Here is a 21360-nt window from a genome sequence, read left to right on the forward strand (position 1 = left end):
AGGAAAAAATTTCAGATGACTGCAGGAAACACGAGGCAGCTGAAGGAGGGAGCAAGGACCAGCTGCTTGGAACGTGACAGACTCTTGCTCACTGTTTCCACTTGTTCTCTGAGGTTATTCACATTTGGCAGCCATGGTACTAAACATTTATTTGATGCCTTTACAATCATAAATCAACACTCCTTAATGTGTTATGACAGGATGGCTTGAAATAGTCTTTTTGCATGTCTGTCATAGTGAGGTTTTTTCTCTCCCTAGTCATCCTCTTAACATCCAAGCAGGTGAAGAGGACTCAGCAGTGAGCCCAGTGGCTGAGGAATTTTTAAATCTTTCCCAGGTTAGTGAGAGGCTGTATGTCTCCATTAGCAGCAGAACTCATGGAAATGCTCTCCTAATGGGGGCCTGGAGAAGGAACTGTAGCAGCAGCTCACTGAGCTCTCTGATGTTCCTGTCCTCAGTACCAATAAGTTGGCTACTGAGCCCAGAATTCCAGCTACTTCAGAGAATCCTTCATAATTTTGGCTTAAAAAGCCCACAGGGCACACAGATATTGAAAACAGATGCCCATGTGCACTCTGGGGATGTTTCTGGTTTATCAGATTACAAAATCCATCTGTAGCAGACTAATACCTTGTTTGTACTGAATTACTGTATGCCAACTGAGGGAAGGGAACGTAACCACTCTGAAGTAGCTATCTGGATTTGCTTGACCACACCCTGAAATTCTTCCATGACTCAATGAAAAAAAGGAAAGAAAGCAGGATCATAGCTCAGCTTTCTAGTGCAGGAGCACTGTAGTGAAGGCAGATGAACTGGAATTTAATGACACTCTTGAATGTCTGTACCACCAAGGATTCTCCTGTATCTCCTGGGGAGTAAGAGCTGACTGCTCTCTGTCACATAACCTGTGCTGTATCCCAGCTGGGACTCTCACCAGATGGAATTTTTTTGGTTTATCTTCACATCTGCCGAGCACAAGGCAAAGGGTTGGCTTCTCCTCCTGACCCCAGGCAAACTCTGTCCCTTACTCTGTGCCCAACCTCGGCTCCTGGTTCCCCCCTGTGGAGCCAGTTACCACTCTGCCCTGGGATCTGAAAGGCCTTGTGGTTAATTAATTAGGGTTAATCACCCTAATTCCCGTTTGGAGCCGTGGTGCTGGGCGGTGCTGAGATGCACACACTGACAGCAGCGTTCACACAGCCACGGAGCACGCGGAGCTGGGGAGATGGACACTGCACACGGCTCCTGAGAGAAGCTGGCTGGAATTAATGCACATTTTCATTTCTTGCTGCTTGGTTATACACCCTGTGAGGCCAGAGGGCTAAAATGGAAGTGGAAGCTGTTATTAAAGGGGAACTGCCATCAGCTTTTTTGGCCTGGGGACACAGTTCCTCGGTTCTTTCTGCTGTCCCCTACAAGGCCTGGGAAGTGCAGGCTTAGCTTTAATGAGTGTTTTGTGTGTGCAATGTGCAAGTGTGTGAGTTATCCGTACCCTGCCCTGCTGGAAAACCCCATCCAGCCTGTCCCATGGGACGTGAGATGGAGTTGAGTGGGTGTCCTTTATTTGTGTTCTTGCATGAAGCCCTGATGGTTTTTGCTGAATCCTACAGAGACTGAACAACACTGTCAAAGGTCTTAATTGCACCTGGCCAATTAGCCAGGCTCTGCATCCAGGTGAAGGTCCAGGAACAATGCTTTCTGTTGCCTGCATGCAGGCAGGCATAGACTGTGCTCCAGCAGCCTGTCCACACACAGCAATGAGAAAGGATTGTCTGCCTCTCTCCTGCCTGCTGCTGCAAAGGGCAGAGAGGAAGGCTGGTCATGTTGGAACAAGAGCAGCAAAATTACCAGGGCATTGTTGTCAGGGAACAAAAAATAATAATAACTCCTGCTGGCAAGAACAGGGCTGGGGTGGAGGTTGCTGGCCCCCTGCCTTTGCTGCAGGGGGGGAAATCTAAGATAGTTAAAATAGCCAGAATCAGGTTTGCAGGCAGTGAGGCTTTCACAAGAGCTTGAGAAGGGAAGAGGTTGTCCTCCTAAAACCGTCTTTCTCCTGTCTCACTCCTGCTTCCATTTAACCTTTTTTTCCTTCTCCTCCTACCACCCCATCTCTTGTTCTGACCCCACTGTGCACTAATCCATGCTCAGCTGTGTGTTATGTTGATTTTGGGGATCAGCCATGCAACCATCCCTCGGGCCTAAAGAGCAGGATGTCCTTCCTTGTAGGGAAATCCTTCCTTGCAGGGAACCACAGGCATCCTGAGGAAGCCAATGGACACTGTCACAGCAGAAGAAATACCAGAAGAACAAGCACTAGATAAAAGCTGGAGACAAATAATCCAAAGCAAAAGGATTCTCCAAACAGCCTTTCAGCAGGATGAATGGCTTCACCCTGACTCTTCCTGCTACAGCCTCCCAGTTCCTCCCCGTCCTGGTCCTGAGCAAAACAAGCTGAAAACTTTTCCAGCAGAAGAATACCCCAAATCCTGCTATCTGCCCATCTCTCTGTGTAGCCATCTATCCCCGTCTCCCACAAACCCTGCTCCACACCAGCTGCCAGGCTGGGCTGGAGAGATTCCATGGCCGATGGCACAGAGCTTTCATCTTGGTGCACAGTTTTGTTCCCTCTTCTCATTAGCCTTTCATGTATTTTCCCCCTTTTTCTCCACCCTCTTTAGAGAACTGAGAGCTTGAAGATCTTAGAGCATTTCTGTGGGGTTTGGGAATGCTGGAGAGACCCAGGACAGTTACCATGGCTGTTCCTGGTTCCCCTGCAAGGCCTCAGGAGAAGTCAAGGGGCCTTGCTGGTTATGTCTCCACTGGCCAATCCACCCCATGTCAAAGTACTGAATCAAACACACAACTGGGAACCAAATTAGGTTACTTGCAATAGTGTGTCACTCTGCCCTAAATGATTATCCAGGGCTATTTTGCAGGGTTTTTCTGTGTGTAGATACACCTGTTATAGCAGCACATCAGGACCTTAATTCCTGTTAAGACACGAGATGAGAATGAGCTTCCTCCTCCTCCCCCTCCTCCCCCTTTGCCACTACCAGAAACGTCCTACCTAGGAGAGACCCAGACTGATCTCTGGTCCTCTTGTGTCCTGGCTTATTTCAGTGCCAGTGTGACTTATTTGTCTGTCCTTTGATGACAGTGAGCATGTGGAATAGGTGAAAAGGAGATGTCTTGACCACAGTCTTCTGCCCTGCAGTTGGATAACCCTTTTTTTTTTTAATACAATTCTGCACTAAAGGGGATGATAGCAGCTCATCTTCCAGTGCTGCACTACCAAGCTGAGACCAAAGATTATTGTTTTATTCTACTTAATGGAGCAACTAGCCTGCAAAATGAAAATACTACTGGTTTTCCAAAAGGCTGCCTAGGGCTCTGAACAAGCTGTGATATTCCTTCTGGCAGCAGCAGCAAATCACTTCTCTTCAGATACTGTAAACATGAGGGCATAACTGCTCAGTTTATACCAATGTTCACAGGTAATTATAGATTATTTTGGGTGACATGCAAGTAAAATAATGGATAACTGAATCCTCATCAGGCTTGGCAGCAGAGCCTTAAACAACCTCCAAGCTGAGGATTTAAAGAAGAGACCTCCAGCAACTGTCCAAGAGATAAGATCAGCCCATGGGTTTCTTCCAGACCTGACAAACTTATCACTCTTCTCATGCAAATCATCTGAGAATAGGGAGAGATGGAGATGACTCATAACTAAGAGCCTTTTTTTGTCAAAGATGGCAATTAATGGGTTGGCTCAGAGGTCAGGTGTCTCATTAGCAAATATTTGGATTTTGCCAGAGTCACTCATTTTGCTACGGAACATGACAGCCTTGGATTGTGACTTTGCACTCAAATGGGGCTGAAAGCTTTGCCTGCAGCATAAAGGCTGAATTTCCTGCAGGGTGCATGGCTGCTCAGCTGAAGAGGGGAGCCAGCTTGATGTCCTGACAGCCATCCTGCTCCACATCCCATCAAAAAGGCAGTGGTTTTATGCAAAAGGGCTTCTGGAGGAACATTTCTGGAGAACCCTGCATGGTGCAAGCTGTCCTGCAGCTGGGTTGTGTGGCTGTTTGGATTATTTGGGAAAGTTGAATGCAGAGCAATGTCCTGACCAGGCTAAAAAGCTTCTGGCAGCACAGACAGCTACAGCTGTGGGCAGCAGTGGTCACAGTTAGCTGACATCTCCAGGTGCATTTATACAGTGCCATGTAAATACATCCTGTGAGGTTCTTGTGACAAAAAGATTTTAATATTTCATAATAAGAATTTCTTTCTTCCATTCACCTCCTAGCCAGCTGTAGAGCACTGCCAGAGAGCCACTACACCACTGGTAACACCCAGCTGAGAACAGCTCCAGCCTTTTCCAATACATCCAGCTCCTCATCTGAGAGCAAGCTTCCATCCCACTGCAGTAGCTGAACTGCTTTTATCATCTCCAGGAGATCAAAGCTGTGCAATTAATCCTCTCCCATACTCAGGCTCTGTGCCCTCCCTTCCCTCTTCTCCCAGGAGCTGATGGCATGAAGGGCTCGGCACAGCTTTCCCTGCCAGACTGGCCCAATGTCAGCTCTGCTGGGATAGTTTGAGGAAGCTGTTTACACAAAACACTGGCGGGTTTTTGATGGCTCTGCAAGATCTGGTAAATAATCCTCAGATGAAAGATATAGTCTAGGAAGATGGCAGAAGAGGCTTACTACACTTACTACATTAATAGTGCTGGAGAATGGGTGGAGCCTTTAAGTGCAGAGGAATTCGTTTTTGTTAATCCTGCCTGGGTCTGTGTCAGGAAGAGTCACCTCCAGAAGGGGGTTCCCGGGCTCAGGCTGTGCAACAGTTTTTTATAAGGGGGAAGATTAAAAGCAACTGTTTAGGGCTTTGAAAGCAGCACATTTGTGTCATTCTATGAGCCATGTGGATGCAAATCACAGCCCTCAGGTTGAGGGTTTCAATCCTTAGACTCCCTGCAGAGTGTATTTGGAGACTGGGACCTTTGCTGCAGCATAAAAGTGTGACAAAGGCAGCTGTGTGGACTGTTTATATTGAATATGTTACATCCTCTGGGCTCTTGGAAAGCTTCAAAAACAGATGCTGAGCTGGGTCAATCTTACCTGTACTGAGGTTAATGGTGAAGAGTCCTTGAGGATTCCCAGTTAGGATGTGAAAAGTCAGTTTTCCCTCTGAGCTGGAGTCTGGATCGAAGGCATCAAGCTGAAGGACTGATGTGTTTGGTGGGGAATTCTCCATCACAGAGGCGTAGAAGACAGGTCTGGACATCTGAGGTGGGTTGTCGTTGGTATCAGTGACTTCAATATAAATTTCAGTCACAGAAGACAGAGGAATTGTTCCCAGGTCAAGGGCCAGCACAGTCAGCCAGTAGTGAGATGTTCCCTCTCGGTCGAGTGATCCTATGGTCCGTATGGTGCCTAGGAAAAGGACAGGGAATGTTTGTGAGGGATTTAAGGAACTCAGACCACTTAGTCCTTGATGACAGAGCAGTTTCAAGTTTGCTTCTGCTCTTTGCTGCACACACAACTCTCACACCCACCTTGTGTGGCTGTGAGATTGTGTGAGGGGCTTGTTTCTGCTGAGGTTAATTTTTGGTACACAAGTGATAGAGAAGACCTTGGTATTTTGGGGGAGGACTGATTTGCTGTTATTTTAAGGAGAAAACCCCCTGCTTGCTCCGACCCAGATCCAGGGGTAAATTAGTAAATCCCTGCACAATCAAGAAAGGCTTGAATGCATAGAACATTGCAAACAGCCAGGCCAAGCACAGCAGGCAGTTTAAGCCTTCAAGGTGCACTACTAAATGAAGATGTCCTTACCTGTGTCCTTTTCGATGTGGAAGACAGACAGGCCAGTGCCTTCTCGGAGGAAATACTGAACCTCTCCATCTTTGCCCCTGTCGATGTCCTTGGCTGTGACCATCATCACCGAGGTGCCCTTAGGGCTGTTCTCCTGCACCCAGCCTTTGAAGACAAAGGAGGCAAAGCGTGGTGGGTTCAAGTTCTCGTTGACATCAATGACGTTCACTTCCAGGTGGCAGAGGGAAGAGCGAGAGGAGGGCTTCCCACCGTCACTGACCTGCACGGTTAGATTGTAAGAGTCCCTCTTCTCATAGTCCAGCTCCTTCTCCAAGCGGAGCGCCCCGGTCAGCTTATCCACATGAAACATCATCTCCTCATTGTTAATGAGGCTGTACCTCACCTCCCCACCAGAGCCAGCATCAGGGTCAAAAGCTTCCAGAAACAGGAGAATGGTCCCCACGGGCAAGTCTTCGGGGACCTTCACACTGTTGAGGGCTGGGAGGCACTGAGGGGTGTTGTCGTTTACATCCTCCAAAGTCACAACAAGGTCTGTAACGGAGAACAGCTGGAAGCCTGTTTTGGGCTGGTCCCTAGCTTCTATTTTCAACACATAGCAAGGCCACAATTCTCTGTCTAGAGCACCTGTAACTGTCACTTCTCCAGTGACACTGTTAACAGCAAACTTGTCCGTGGGGGTTAGGAGGGAGTATTTTACTCTCCCATTGTCATCTGTATCAGCATCTTCTGCTTTCAGTTGAGCTATTGTTGTCCCTGCTGCTACATGTTCTGGTATTGCCACCCAATAGGCAGCTTGAGTGAATTTAGGAGTATTATCATTGGTATCCAACACGTTCACAGCCAGTAGTTTCCAAGATGATTTTTGTGGTGTGCCAAGGTCGTACACAGTAATGTTGAGAATGTAGAAGCTGGTTTGTTCATGATCTAAAGGAGAAAGGATTTGAAGGAGACCCAGTTCCAGGTCAATTGTAAAGCAGCTGTCATCATTTCCATCTGAGATCACATAAACCAATTTTCCATTAAAACCAGTGTCAGGATCAGTGGCTGAAAGGTCAGCAATAGTTGAGTTGATGGGAACAGTCTCTATGATATCAATGGATCGTGGAAAGCTGTCATCAAACTTAGGAGCGTTATGGTTTATAAGGTGCAAGTTCAGAGATGTTTCATCATCCTGCCCATGGCCTTGAGACTGAGACTCGATGGAGTGTATGATGGTTTCTGTCAGTTGTTTCAAGACTCCTGTTTCCTCACACTGCATTTTGACCGGGAGACCTTGGCTGACCACAGTGATGTTTACAGATGTTGGCAAAGCATAGTTCTCTCCATCTGTTGCAGTTATTTTCAAAGAGTAGAAAAGTGGCTGTTCAGAAGGACGATCTCGCAGAGATATTCTAAGGGATATTACTCCAGAGATGGGATTCAGTTCAAAATGCTGTAACTCGTTGCCAGACTTGATTTCGTATTTGATATGCTGCAGCTCATCACTGTCGATTGCAGAGACCGTGGCCACAGGGCTCCCAACTGGAAAGTCCCGTGGGATGGTGCCGCTGCAGCTCGCCTTCTCAAACACAGGAGCGTTGTCATTGACATTGCTCAGTGTGAGGGAGACATACACCTCAGTCTCGTGGCGGAAGGGTGAGCCCCAGTCTGACGCCCACACTCGCAGGTGGTACCATCTTTGCATCAGCTCGTAGTCCATCGACTTGGAGGTGGAAATGACACCAGAATAGGGGTCAATGACAAATGGAACTGATTTCTGGTTGGCTATGCTGTAGGTGACAAAGCCGTTGTCTCCTTCATCTTCATCTGTAGCCCTTACTGTTAAGACACTGGTACCAGGAGGAACATTTTCATCAAAGGCCCCATGGTACGAAGACTGAGTAAAACTTGGAGGGTGATTGTTGCAGTCAATGATGTCAACGATAACAGTCGTGGATGTGTGACTGTTACTGCTTGTAACTTCAAGCTCAAAACTAGACTGCTCATGGAAGTCCATTGCTCTGACTGTAGTTATCAGTCCAGTGTAAGGATTGATCTTAAAGCTTGTGCTGTCAGGAGTAGGTCTCAAAATGTATTTAAGATTTGGGACGACTGGTGTGATCTTCACCATAACAACTTGGCTTCCAGCTGGGGAAAATTCACTGAGCTGGACCCGGTACACTTCTTTCTCAAACCTGGCAGAAACATACTTGGAGGGAGGTATGTGGACAACTCTGACAGGAGAGAACAGTGGTGGCTTGCTCTTGTCCTTGGCTTGCACACTGAGGTTGAAACCAAATGGGTAAAGTAACCAGTTTATCTCTTTGTTTGACACAATCATGAACTCAGTGCTCCCAAAGTATGATTTGATGGCTTTGAAATGTCTTCCCGGATCTCCATCCACAAACTCAACTGAATCAACCCCTGCTTCTGAGTCACCACTTTCTACAGAGAGAGTTGCATAGATAAAGTCTTCGTCTGAGTCAGGTGATGTCACCTTCACTGAGGAGATAGAGGGGGGTTTCCTGGCAGATGGCTCCACTTGGATGGTGAGACTAGCCAAGTTCCCAAAGCCATTCCCCTCTGTGATCTTTCTCATTCTGTCCACAGCCAAAACCTGCAGGTTATGCCTGCCCCGATGGGTGCTGTTCAGCCTGCCTGTGACCATAACTGCCCCCGTGGTGGGGTGCACAGTGAACAGGTTGGACTTGGTGCTGAGGGCATAGTAGAACTCAGCGTTCTGGCCCGCATCAGCATCAGTGGCACTGAGCGTGTTGACCACTGTTTTCAGAGGAGTGTCTTCTCTGATGGACACTTTGTAGGAGGGCGGTGAAAAGAGAGGTTTCAAATCATTTCTGTCCAGAATATGGATCAAGACTTTGGCCCAGGCTTCGTAGGCAAGGGTGCTCTCTGTGGCCTTGATTATTAACATGTAACTGTCCTTGACCTCACGGTTTAAAAGTGCTGTGTTGCTGCTCCTGGTTCTTATTCTCAAGAAGCAGAAATCCCCGATCACGTGCTCCTCTGTTTTAAACAGACCACTGTTGTCCCCAGAAGCTATTCTGTACCTGATGTCCCACTCAGGGACTTTCTTGTAAATACCCATTTTGACGTAGCTCTCCACGTAGGTCTTGGGGGCTGAATTCTCATAGATGGTGGCATTGTAGAAGAAGTGGGTGAAGTGCAGAGGGGAAGTGTTGCCCTTCTCACAGCTGGCCTTGTGGACCACACAATGCATCAGGAAAACAGCAACACTCAGGAAGTGACTCCTGATGGAGACTTCCATGGTGCGGTGTCTCCTTGAGCCCTGCAGGTATCAAAAAAAGAATATTGATAATTTTCACTAAGGTCAGTGTGTTACTGAGAAAAGTCTGCAAGGGCTCAGCCTCACCTCACCTCCCTGCTCTGTCTGCCCTGATCTTTACTGATACAATTATTAGCTCAACTCTTCTTCCCTCTGTTCCAGTGAGGGATCTGTCCTCCCACATCCCTACACTGGCTCAGATTTCTTCTATTTCTCTGCTTCAGTTTCTACCTTTGTAGAGGGCAAAATGTGCTAAGTCATGCAAGATGCTCTGATCAGGCTGACTTGCTACTCTGTGAACAATCTTGCCCTCCCTTCATTCTGCTTTCTTCTCAAACAGCATATTTACACTCTCCATCCCCAATGCAAACTCCCTCTTGTTTTGTTTCTCCAGCCTCCCTTCTCCATCTTAACTTCTCTCTCCATTGAAGTTTCCAAAAAGTATCTTCAAAAGTCAAAATGCAAACTGATTTATGTGCCTCTCTGTGGCTGTCTTCCCTTTTCTCTCCCTGTGCAACAGGATGTGCTGTCCTTCCCCAGCAATGATGGGGAACACGTTCCACGTTGTAAAAACTCATTCTGAACATGCAGCTTCACTATGTGGCCTTTCCAACAGCCTTCTCTCACTTTCTAGTCAAGCTCTGCCCCAATTACCTCCAAGTTCTAATTCACAGGGCTGACCCTGCTGCCGCCTCCGTGCTGACTGAAGGAGCAGGTTTCCAGCAAGACACTTTGCCCATGTCACCCTCAGCCCTTGAGTAATCTCTCTGGTTGCTGCCTTCCCATGGCAAAGCCCCAGGGTCAGGATTCCTGCAGAGGATCTGCTGTCCATGACCACCCGCCATCAGCCTCCTTCTCCAACAGCTCCCCAGCAGCTGCGGCCCCACGGTTTATCTCTGTGAACAAGGTGCACCAAAGGAGGAACTGGGGAGCACACATGTGATTAACAGGGATGCAACTTTATTAGGGAGCTTTGCAGAGCTTGTTAAAGGATCAAGGCCTGTTCTTTTCAAAAGCTAAGTGCATGCTGCTGTGTGTGCAGTTCGGGGTTGAAACCAGGGATAAGCTAAATATAGGTGCATATATTTCCCCTAGATATCCCAGGAGATCTTTATCTAGAACTGTTTCTTCCTGTTTTAAATTTAAATTATGTATCAAGTACCTGCCAGTCATTTGGCACATTCCTAATTTAAACAGGGAAGACTTGTTTTTCCAGACACTTTTTCAAGACTCATCTCTTTAAGAACCAGAACTAGTTCAATTTGTAACTCAAGTTGAATGTTAGGAACCAATTGTTAGATCCCAACTAACAGTATGTGTCATATTCTCTCACTGAGTTATCTAATTACTGATGAATACAACGCTGTAAATTTCATATTTGCTTCAAATCCTTTTCTCCTTGGTAAAGAGAAGCCAACCATCCAAAAACTTCTATGTGGTCATTCCTTTTTGAAACAAATGGTCTGAAGCTGAAGTCAAGCTACCAGAAGTCAGAGAGAAATCAACACAATTCAGTTTTGACAAAATTCAGCCTCATTTTTTCATACCATCATTTCACTTCTAGGAAACACAGCATAGTCCCAAATGTACCTCAAATTGAAGAAAAACTTGGAGGGCAGGCATGGGTGACCCAGAAAGGCATGTAGCTCCTTCTGAGATGTAGGAAACCATGTTCTTAAAAGCTCTGCTTGTTGCTTGTTACTTAACAGCTCTTCAGAGCTGTGCAGCATGTAGGGACTTGCCTAGAGCTACTCCCTCCCAGCACTTTCAACTGCTGAACCTGGCGAGGAGACGTTGGCAGGCTGCGCACGCGTGGCTGCGAGCGCTGGGAGCAGGGGAATCCACACAGCCCAGAGTGCAGCAAGACAGCAGAATAAACCAGCAACCAAACCAGAGCTGTTCCACCAACAGCAGACTTAATGAATCCGATCGCTTTGTATCTGGGCTAATTGACTTTTTAATTGAATTGTACTCAAACGGCAATGTGAACTCATCTCTCATAAGACATCAGAGAAGCCACAAAGCAGAGACGTTATGAACTCCACAACCACAAGAAAAGCTGGATCCAGAGCACATGCCTTCCTGGGCACCAGCAATTCTATATGGGAGGATAACCTTGAGCAAGGAGTGGGTTTTCTGGCATTTAACAAGATGCAAGTTTTCATCTGAATCTCTCCTGGAATGTACTTAACCTCTCTCTTCCCTGTATATTTCCTGACATCTAAGAATGGCTTCACTTAACATTGCTGCTTTTCCCCTCTGTATTAGCAGGGTTTTACTCCTCTGTCCAGATAATTATTTTTCAAAACCTGTTGTGACCTCAATATTTCTTAGAGCTTTGCTCTCAATTACAAGCTGGATTGAAAGCAATCAATGGCTTCAGCAGTTATTATAAGGGATGGAGAGTGACTACACATCAGGGCCATGAGGCAGAAGCCTCGTTTCCTCTGGAAATGATCTGAAACTTTGAAAGACACAGTCAAAACTTGGGGAGAATTGTCTAGGAGGCACCACCATCAACATCACCATCAACCTTTCAAGAGTTTCGCTTTCTGTCAGAACCATGCTCAGTTGAACAGTGTCACACAGAGTCTGTGTCCCCTGACAGCAACTTCCCATCCCCTATGACCTGCAGCCTGCAGTTTCTCCTTTAGTAAGCTGCAGTGGGAAGCAATGATGCTCTGAGGGTCTTGTTTCTCTTTTTCCAGCATGGTTTTTGTGCAATTTGAAGTGTGATAGATCCCCAAAGAGATGATTGTGCTGTCCCTGATCTGTTTTCTGCTTCTGGAATCATTTATGCCACAGTCACAATGAAAAACTACCCAGAAGTAGGACTGGGACATTTCCAAGGGCCACGGTGAAGCTTCACAGAAAAATGGGGGACTCTCTTCAGTGCTCTGAAGAGAGGGGAAATCTGGTGAACTGGCTCAGCTCCAGAGAAAATTCTGCTGGGACTGACCCTGGAAGATGACAGCAATGAACCAGCAGAAAAGAGAGGGTGTTCTACGACTTTTGTTCCATGGGTTGAAAGCTGTGCATAGCATGAAACCAGCAAAAAAAGTCAATTTACTGGCCCTTATTCCCAAATGCAGGTGGCTACCAAGGAGGAGCAGCACTGCCAAGCTCAGGGGTCCTTGCCACAAATTTCAAGGATCTCCAGCTGCAAACTGGGCAAAACCAAACAGAATTTTCATCCAGACTAAGAGAAGCATTCCTCTGACTTTTCTAAGCTTCGCTACCCCATGTCCTTGTGCTGACAGTAATTAGTGCACAATCCATGGGACCTGTGGCAAGGACCAAACACATTTCAGGGCTGCCAGATCAGCTGCAAGCATTTAAGCACTTGAACACCCTGACTTGCCTCTGGTCTCTTCACCTCATGGAACCATTTATTTCTGCTCCTGAGAGTGCTCCACTTCTCTCTTTCGTGGCCTGCTGGTGCTGGCTGCACGTGGGGAGACGGCAGTGCTGGAGGAAGCCAGGGTGGGATGGATGGAGTGTGGAAGGCAGGGCACGCTCCCGACTGAGGGAAATACCAGGGCATCATTATGTGGTGATTCAGCCTCCTTTCCTAATCACCAGGCGAGGATCAGAGAGCCTCGGGGGGCTTCGCCCTCAGCCCTGTAGATGCAAACTCCAGCAAAGCCAGTACACAGTCGGTGTATCTCTAATCAGAGCCTGAGCGCGCGTCTAAATTTAACATCCAAATTGTGAACCTCTGTCAAAGACATGCCCAAATCTGTCGGCTTGAAATGAGGGAACAAACACAGCGCTGAGATTCAAAGGGTGTGCGTGGGGAGACCGTGGAGATGGGTGACTGGGGGGATTGGTGCAGGAAAAGGCTATTCTGGCCAGCTGGGGTGAGAGGCTGGCCAGGGGCTTCTCTGGGGGCCCTCCCAGGGGTCTCCTGCAAGGTGTGGGCTGCTGTGTTTGTTGGCCATATCGCAGAAAAGTGCTGTAGCCTGCCAGGAAGCAGGTGTGGCCCCAGCCCCACCTTTTGATTCCCTTCAAGAGGAGCATTTAAAAGCAATAAAAACCCAAAACACAAAACAAAGCGCGTGCTGAGTGCACCCAGAGCAGCATTCCCCTCATGAGCTGTGGTGGGGGCTTGGCCCAAGGTTTTGAGATCAGAAGCTTAAAGAAAAAATCATCAATTTCATTGGGAAATAAGGACAACTGTTCCCTTACTATTCTTTTGCCAGCATGTATCCCAAGTTCTCTTTCTTCCTCTTGTTTTCTTCCCTGACCTCTCTCCATTTTCTCTCCATTTTTCCCTCAATACAAGGAACAGCCTATTCCCCAGGATAAGGACCAAGCAAAATCACCCCCAAACACATCAACTTCTTTGTCAGAGGCTGCAAGAACAGAGAAAGGAGAAGAGACTGGCTGTTCAAGTAATTAGTTTAACGATGCATTTCAATGGCCATTGTGAAACAGAGACAGCAGCAAAGGGAGCAATCCTGTAAGATGGTGAGTACAAGGTTTTGGGAAGGTAACAGGAGATGGGACACTGCTCTCCTGGCTTAGTGGAGCAGAAGGGGTCCAGCTACAGAGGGGCAAAATCCTTACAGCTGCTTTCCAAATAGGACCAACCAGAAAGCAGTCCCTGGGCTTTCAGTGTGGCAAAGTCACAGAGTTAAGTGGACACTGTGAAATGTTTTGCTTCCCAATGCTGAAATAGCCTGTGTTCACCCTGCAGGGAGGTTGTGCTGCCTGGCTCATGCTTGCTCTCTCTTCTGCCACAGTGATTTTGGTGGGAATTGGATCCTTTTCCATTTGGGGAGCTCCCTGATGGCTGCTCACAGTCACCCAGTGGGGTTTGACTTCTCTGTGGAGATGGGTATCTGTCTTCCTGGACTTTGAAAAAAAAAAAAAACAACAAAAAACCCCAGACAAAACCATCCCATCCTCTGAGATCCTACTCCTGCCTTTGGTTGTGCAGTCTCTGCTTGGTTTTGCAGTGCAGCAGGAGAAACACGTCCTGGAGGTACTACACAAAGCCAGAAAACTAATGAAAGGAGCCCCTGAAGTTACAGTCTTTCCTTCTTCAATGTATCTCGGGGTTTTCCAGCGCCTGTGGATGGTTCTGTAGGGCTGATGTTTGCAGAACTGCTTGCACCAGCCTGCTTGGGGGCTGTGTCAGTGTGGGTGCAGCTTTTTGCTGGACTTGCAGATTCCATCCAGGCACAGTTGGGCTGTTCCTTCCCCATCTCGACTTTCCAATCTCTGAATGGCTTGGACGGAGTTTTGGAAATTGTCTCCAGGTTGCTGGACAGCCTGGAGCAAGGTGGCTGATCATGTAGAACCTGGTGCCTGTGCCTTTTACCACCAAGGGCTGTCCTTGCTCCGAGTGTCCCATGAAATGCTGTCAGGGCAGTGAGTGGCAGTGCCAGACCTGTGCCACAACCATTTCATGGCTGAGCTCTGTTCCTGGGGTAGAGGGGCTGTGTTCTGATGGGGTGGGCTGTGCTGAGGGCTTCTCAGCTGCAGAGCCATGGAAAGCCATGGGTTAATGAGTTTCATGCTGAGCAGTGACTTTCCTTGGCCTGCTCAGCTTGGCAGGTCACACACATCCCTGAGCAGAACAGGTACAGTGCTAAAGCACTACAGATGTTCCTTCCAGCCCCTGCCAGCTGAACCAGGCAGGTGCTTTAACCTGGGGTGTTGTGGTACCCCAAGGAACTTGGGCTGGCACTCTATGGGGTGGTGGTGGAACAGGGACTCCCTTGAAGGAGTTTGGGGGAAGCCTGTGGGACACGGAGTTGTGTGGGGATGTCTGGGCCCCAGGCTGGGGGGAGATCTAGCAGAGATAATCTATTTCTCTGTACTGCTGCAGGGCTTGGTGAAAATGCTTCATTCTGAGGCAGCCCTGCCTTCCCCAGGCCTAGTCTGCCATGGCCAGGAGACCTGCAGGGGTCCTGCCAGGACCACCATCCAGGGCTGACAGTGGTGGGATGCTGTTCCTTGAGAGGTGCAAGACATGGATGATGACAGGATGGCTTTCCACATGGGAAGGGCAGCTGGGAAGCATTTAGTTACTCTGATATCCAACTCCTCCTTCCCCCTTACAGCTGGATGCCTTTGCTACCATGCCAGGTTCCACAGGCTGGATACTCAGAGCCAGACTGGCTCTAAAGGCACCTTGCTCCATGACATCTTATTGTGGCTTCCTCCAGCCAGCCACTCACCCACTTCCCCCGGGACATCCCACCCACTCCCCCATCCTTGGGGCTTTGGCTGTGCCCTAATGCTACTTCTGCTGCCCAGGTGTGACCCTTCCCTGCAGCCAGCAGGTGCTGTGTGTCTTTGCCTCCAAGCCATCCTCTGTCCAAGAGCATCACCTGGTACGTGAAGCCAAAGGCCTTTCCACCTGCAATGTGCATTTCTATCTGCTCTCTGAGGAGCCCAGGGACAGCTGGATTTTGTCCTGCTGCCAACACCTAGGCCTGGCCCAGATAACATGTCACCCAGATGAGGTGCCATTGCTGTAAGCTCATCTGTTAGGCACAGGACAACTTGAACATGCTTGAACACTCTGTAGAGTTGTGAAAGTCAATGATCTGTCTTGGCATTGCAGCATCATTCTAGAGCAAGAGTTACCTGAGCAGCTCCAGTGCTATGGAGCCCTCAGTGAGGTCTGGGGGGGGTGAGGGGACCTGGCAGTGCCACTGCCTTGCTGCTGGCTCCTGTCCCAGGGCAAGTGTGACATGAGGGAAGTGAACTTCCTTGTGCCAAGAGGGAAGCATCCTTATGCATGATTCCTAATCCCTTTCCTCTGCTCTCCCCAGTTATGGGAGCAAGGGGGTAAATCCTGCTTATGACCCAAAAGCTGCCACTGCACAGATAACCAGTGGAGGTGTTGAGGAGTGGACAAAGACAGCAGCTATGACAGCCAGGAGACAGCACATCCCACTGGTGTCTGTCATGGGAATGGGGTACCTGCTGCCTGGGACAAGAAACAGCCCTGGGGGCTGCAGGAGGGGCAGTCAGTGTGGGTAGGAAGGAGTTTTGGTGGGAGCTGCTCACCAGGCACGGTGTGAGGGCCCCTGGGGTTGGGCACCACAGTGCAGCAGCCCAAGCACGCTGGCACAAGAGCCACGTGGAGCATGCCAGTATCTCACGAGTGTGCCCCAGCTCTGCTGCTGCTGGGACTGTGCACCACTCACCCTGTGATTCAGCTGCCATGGAAGCTTTTAGCACCAAGGACACCATACCTTGGTCACTGCAAATTATCTGTGAGAGCCCACAAGGGATCCTGGGCTCTTCTCTCATTGCTTTCTCCTGCCAAAACTTGTACTCAGCCTTTCACATTTTCCTCATGCTTGAGATGCAAGTTTTCTTACACTGATAATCACTCCCCTGTCTGAAGACTGCTGAGGGAACCGGGTGTGTAGACCACATTGCCAATCCTCCTACCCTTCAGATCCACTGGCCAGCTTCAGCCTAATTTAACCAGATAGGCAAAGACTTGAAAGGAGTTAACTTTGCACAAGCTTGCGAAAAGCAGCAGGACCGAGGAGAAAAATCCAAATTAGGACTCCCAGCTGGAAGAAAAAGCTCTAATGTGAGCCCAACCCGATTATTAGACATCAGAGAATCCACACAAGAGGGACTGCCGCAGGCAATCAAGCTTCATGAATTGTGCTGCTCGCAGAACAGCTGTTTACTGAGGTGCTGCAAAGCCGGGAGAGCCAAGGTCCCCACACACAACTCCCACCAGAGCCCTGGACACCAACAGGGCTCAGCTCACCCCAGCCTGGAGAGAGCAGCAGCTCTGCCCAGTGTGAATGGGCTCAGACCCTGCGAGTCCTCACTGCCACCTTAACTCATCCTGGGTGTTGCTAACGAGGCCACTGCCCTCATCACTCCAGTGCCCTGCGAATCCCCGCGGGGAGCATGCACTAAAATTGCTCAAACTCTTCGGGAAGGAGCCCAGGAGCATCTTGGCATGGGGAGCTGTGTGAGGGACCCCCTGCCCTGCTGGCTGCAGGTGAGGAGCCCCGGCAGGACAGGCGCTGCTCAGGCTCCGTGCGCCCCGCAGCGCAGCCCTGCCCGCCGCGCTCCTCCCCGGCAATCCCCATTCACCCTGCAGACCTGTCCCCGCACCGATCCCATGTTCTCCTTCCCCTGCCCAGCACCCTGCTGGTCTTTCCCTTCTGCTGCCCGAAGGTGTTCGCGGAGAGCAGCTCTCTGCTCCTCCTGCAGCCCCTCTCTCTCCGCTGCCATCTGCGCCTCGCACTGCTCCTTCCCGTCCCTCTCCTGCCTTTGGAGGCAGCCTAAGGACACAGAGGACAAAACATGAATGAGACAATCAGGGCACGATCCTCCCTCGCAAAAGGATGGCTGGCCAGCACGCCAGCAGCCGTGCCACAAAAAATTCCCTGCAGCAGGTATTTATCGAATGCAGAGGGTTACCTGCGAGCTGATAGAAAACCTTCAGCTCCCAGACCTGCCCGCAGCCGCCCACCTCCTGTGCCGTGTCCAAAGTGCTGCACAAGCTGCTCAAGGCCAGCCCGTGCCCTGGGGAGAGCTCGGTGGAAAGATTAACCCCCGGGACAGACGAGTTTGCCCAGGCTGGTCTCATTGCCACAGTGTGTCCTTGTCAGCTCTCCTTGTGCTCCCAGCACAGGTCACTCCCTCCTGCTCCAGACTCTGCTGGAACCATACTTCTGAGAGCTCCTGCCATCGCAGCACCTCTGTGGAGCCAGCAACGGTGTGCATGGACACTGCTTGGAGCACCTGTGACAAGCAGGCTGGGCACATAATGTCCCTGTCAAGCGGGGCCATATGGAGCATCTATTCATGGCATAACCCACGTCTCCTGGGCTGCCTGAGTCACAGCTTCTATCCAACGTGCAACCCAGCCACTCAAAAACAGTCACACAATGGAAGAGCATCAAAATAGCCCTGCTTGGCTACCTCTCTATTCTCTTGCCCAAAATGGCCAGTTTTGATACTTAGTGGAGGAGCATAAAAAAGAAGGCACGGGTAACCTGCTCCTTCTCCCACTTTTCAGCATCAGTGCAAGTGCCTGTCTGATCTTGGCCTATTGCATTTAAAAATCTTCACTGGAACCATCCATCCCAAATGGATCAAAACCTTGTCTGAAACCAAAAACAACTTTTGGTGTCTGCAATATCCTGTAGCAATTTGTTCCACGGTTAATTATGCCGTCTCTAGAGAAAAGGAAAGTGTGTCCTTCGGTTTGTTTCAACCCTGCTCCTTGTCCGTTCCTGAGCTACAAACCTTTCTAGCAGCCCTCGCAGCCTGTCCCTCCCTGGAGCTCCTACTTCCAACAATTAGAGAAGAAAGTTTCTTTGCTAATAAAGCAGTACAGCCTCATTGCCAAGGAAAAAGTGTGGTTAAAGGAAAAATTGCTTGCTCAGCAGATCAGCTTGTTAATAGACAATGCAGCATCCATGTTGCCAACCCTGTTTGAAAAAATTAAAAAGGCTGAGGGGTATTTAATCCTCTTATGTTTTTCCGTGATACAGGAGGAAGCCTACTGCTAACTGCTCGAGGTGCAGCTGCACTTGCATGCTCCACATGTGGCAAAAAACAAAGCGAGGTGCAGGGAGCAGGGAATGCCATTGCTGCAGCATGCAGGTAGCTGGAACGATCCTGCAGCACTTGCCTTGGAGCACTTGGCAGGAGAGCGGGATGCAAAATGCGTTCGTTCCTAACAGATGTTTGATTCCAGGTATCGTGCCTCCTTTGAACTCTCCCTCCGTACATGAATGATGCTTGTTTGTTTGCAGGGCTGGGAGATGCACTGGTTTGGGAACATTAGGATTTGAAATGCATTCGTGGTGCGAGGGAAAGGCTCGGGAGACGCGCGGATCCCCTCCACGGACAGGGCAGCTGGGCTCATTTTGGGAATGGGACAGAGCACGCTGGGAGAAGCCGAGACCGACCCCCCTGGCTGGGTTAGAGACCTCTCCCCTGCCCAGACCCTCAGGAACCCCAACCCCTCAGCAGACAGGCGGATGTCCCTGAACCGTTCCCGATAAAGTGGGGTGTGCTGTGTATTAGGAGATGATAAAAGTACACAATGCCAAGCCCGGAAACTTTGCTGTCCCGAATCCGGAGAGAGCCCAGCCCTGCCCAGGAGCCCAGTACAGACTGTTTGCTTTCCCAAAGCCCCGATAACCTCCCGGGTCTCTCTAGCTGACAGCCCGGAGAGCCACGGCAGCTCCCTATGCATCCCCTGCCTGCTCTTTGCCCCTCTGAGTGCCGGAATAGGGGAACTGAGCTTTCCATGTCCCCCTGCCGGGATCCAGGGCACCGTGGGCGAGCAGGAGCCCGTTGGCCACAGCCCTGCCTGCCCAGCAGAGCCAGCCCAGCTCCTGCCACCACAGAGCCTGAATTTCCACACCACCTGGAAACTCTCAGCCCTCCGCAGCCACCAGCGCAAAGGAGCAGGAGCTTTCTTTAAGGGTTTTCTCTGAAGCAACCCCAGTCCCGTGACCGCTGATCTTTGTCCCTCTGGAGTGCTGTGCTCCACCGAGTCCGCCTTAATTTCCCGGGAGGCTGATTAGCTGATAACTGCAGTTTGGAAGGGCGCTGTCGGCTCCAGGTGCCCAGGCCTCTCTGCCTGTATTTTCACCTCTTTTATCAGGGCTGCACATGTAGATAGGAAATAATTCCTGCACGCCCTGAAGTGGGACTGGGCTCGCTCTGGGATTTCATCCCGTCACAAGGCATCTGACAGCGAATGAAGGTGCAGACACACAAACGGTGCCTCGGGCTTCAGCTCCCGGGCTCTGCTGCCCGTCGTGGAGGGGCACAAGGGCAGGTGAGAGCTCTTACCTGGCTGTACAGGGAAGCTGGGCAGGGGAACACCAGCGCTGTGACTGCACTGGGGAATCCCCAAAGCACAGCCCAGTTGGAGGTGACAGTGGAAGTGGCTTAGTGGGGCACGTGGGGACAAAGTTCGGAGCGGTACCACCTCACCCCGGTTTGTAGGGTTGTACATGGCCAACAGCTGAGCCTACAGCCAGACGCCATCACTGCTCCTGCCACAGCTCATCCATTTACTCCAGCACAAGCTTGCTCCCTGCAGAAATCCTGCCCTGTTCAGACACCTGGATTGCTTCTCTGCTCACTCCCTCCACACCTGCCTTGCTCTGCAGGGTGGCTTTTGCCTTTGATACCTGGAGCCCACCTGCTTGCACTGGCTGCAGCCTGCTGAAGCTTTCCAGCTAAGCCAGATCCAAATATGAATGAAGCTTTTTCTGCCTCCTTCCATAAGCCAGAAGGGAGGAAGAGATGAAGAGCTCTACATCCCAAACCTCTCTGTAGGTGAAGCCTACTTCCAGCAAAAGTTATTCACACGCAAAAGCAGTTTCACGAGTAAATCTCTGCATCCTCCATGCCTTCCTCCATCCATGCTGTACAGACTACTCCCTGAGTCATTGCAACTCCCCACACCGGCGAGCAGCGTGCCTTACCTGTTGCAACAGGAGAGAGACCTCTCCTGAAGTTCAGTGTCTCTCTGCTCCTTGCGCTGGAAATCCTCTCCCGCAGCAGCAGCACCTCGCTGCCCGCCGGGGCTCCATGGTGCTTGCAAATCAGAGCAGAGGGCTCCGAGAAACTCCTGCAAGAAGGGGTTTTGCCGGCTGAAACTCCGGCGGCACCGCTCGGGAGCAGCGAGGGAGAAAGTTGCGAGGGGTGGAACTCGCTCGCAGGAGCGCCAGCCCTTCCGTGACGGGCTGCGGGAGGAGGAGGAGGAGGAGAGGCATCGCCCGCTCCCTCGCTGCCGAAGCGGAGTTGTGTGTGTGGATGTGTGCCTGTGTCAGAACTGGGCAAGGACCCAAGCCTTAGAGCCAAATAATTGCAGCGCTTTTTACTGTTAGATTAACTAGCATTGCCATGAAATCCAGGGCTTCAACTGCGGGGGGGTGGGGGGGGGGGGGTGGTGGGCTGGTGGAATATCTCAGGTAAATCCCTCCAACACACCTGAAAAACTCAAAGATTGTTTTTAACTATTTGCCAGGTGGGTGTTTTAAGGAGGGATGGGTAGAAGGGGGTGGGGGAAACCTGCATCTGCCCTCGGAGCAGCTGCATGCGAGAGGCACTTTGAAGGTTGTTGTTGTTGTTGTTTGTGTTGGGGAGCCCCCAGAAACCTCGGCAGCCGCCAGTAAGCCCCGGGGTGCTCCGTGCTGCACAGGCAGGGAGAGGATGAGAAGGTGGTCCTGTCCTGAAAAGGCAGGAGGGAAGAGAGGGAGGCAGCGAGGA

General features: G+C 50.1%; 1 protein-coding gene across 1 annotated transcript in view; it reads right to left on the minus strand.

Annotated features, from left to right (window-relative positions):
* Positions 1–20890, minus strand: part of FAT2 (FAT atypical cadherin 2) — a 59571-nt gene extending 38681 nt beyond the window's left edge. The window contains exons 1-3 of the mRNA XM_085591419.1: positions 20574–20890; positions 5841–9126; positions 5124–5438 (exon numbers count right to left, since the gene is read on the minus strand). Coding sequence (XP_085447545.1) covers positions 5124–5438; positions 5841–9105 — 3580 coding nt within the window. The 5' untranslated portion in view covers positions 9106–9126; positions 20574–20890. The remainder of the gene's footprint in view (positions 1–5123; positions 5439–5840; positions 9127–20573) is intronic.
* Positions 20891–21360: the final 470 nt, after the last annotated feature.

This window comes from Lonchura striata, chromosome 13, assembly GCF_050655825.1.
Source record: "Lonchura striata isolate lonStrDom1 chromosome 13, ASM5065582v1, whole genome shotgun sequence".
Lineage (NCBI taxonomy): Eukaryota > Metazoa > Chordata > Aves > Passeriformes > Estrildidae > Lonchura > Lonchura striata.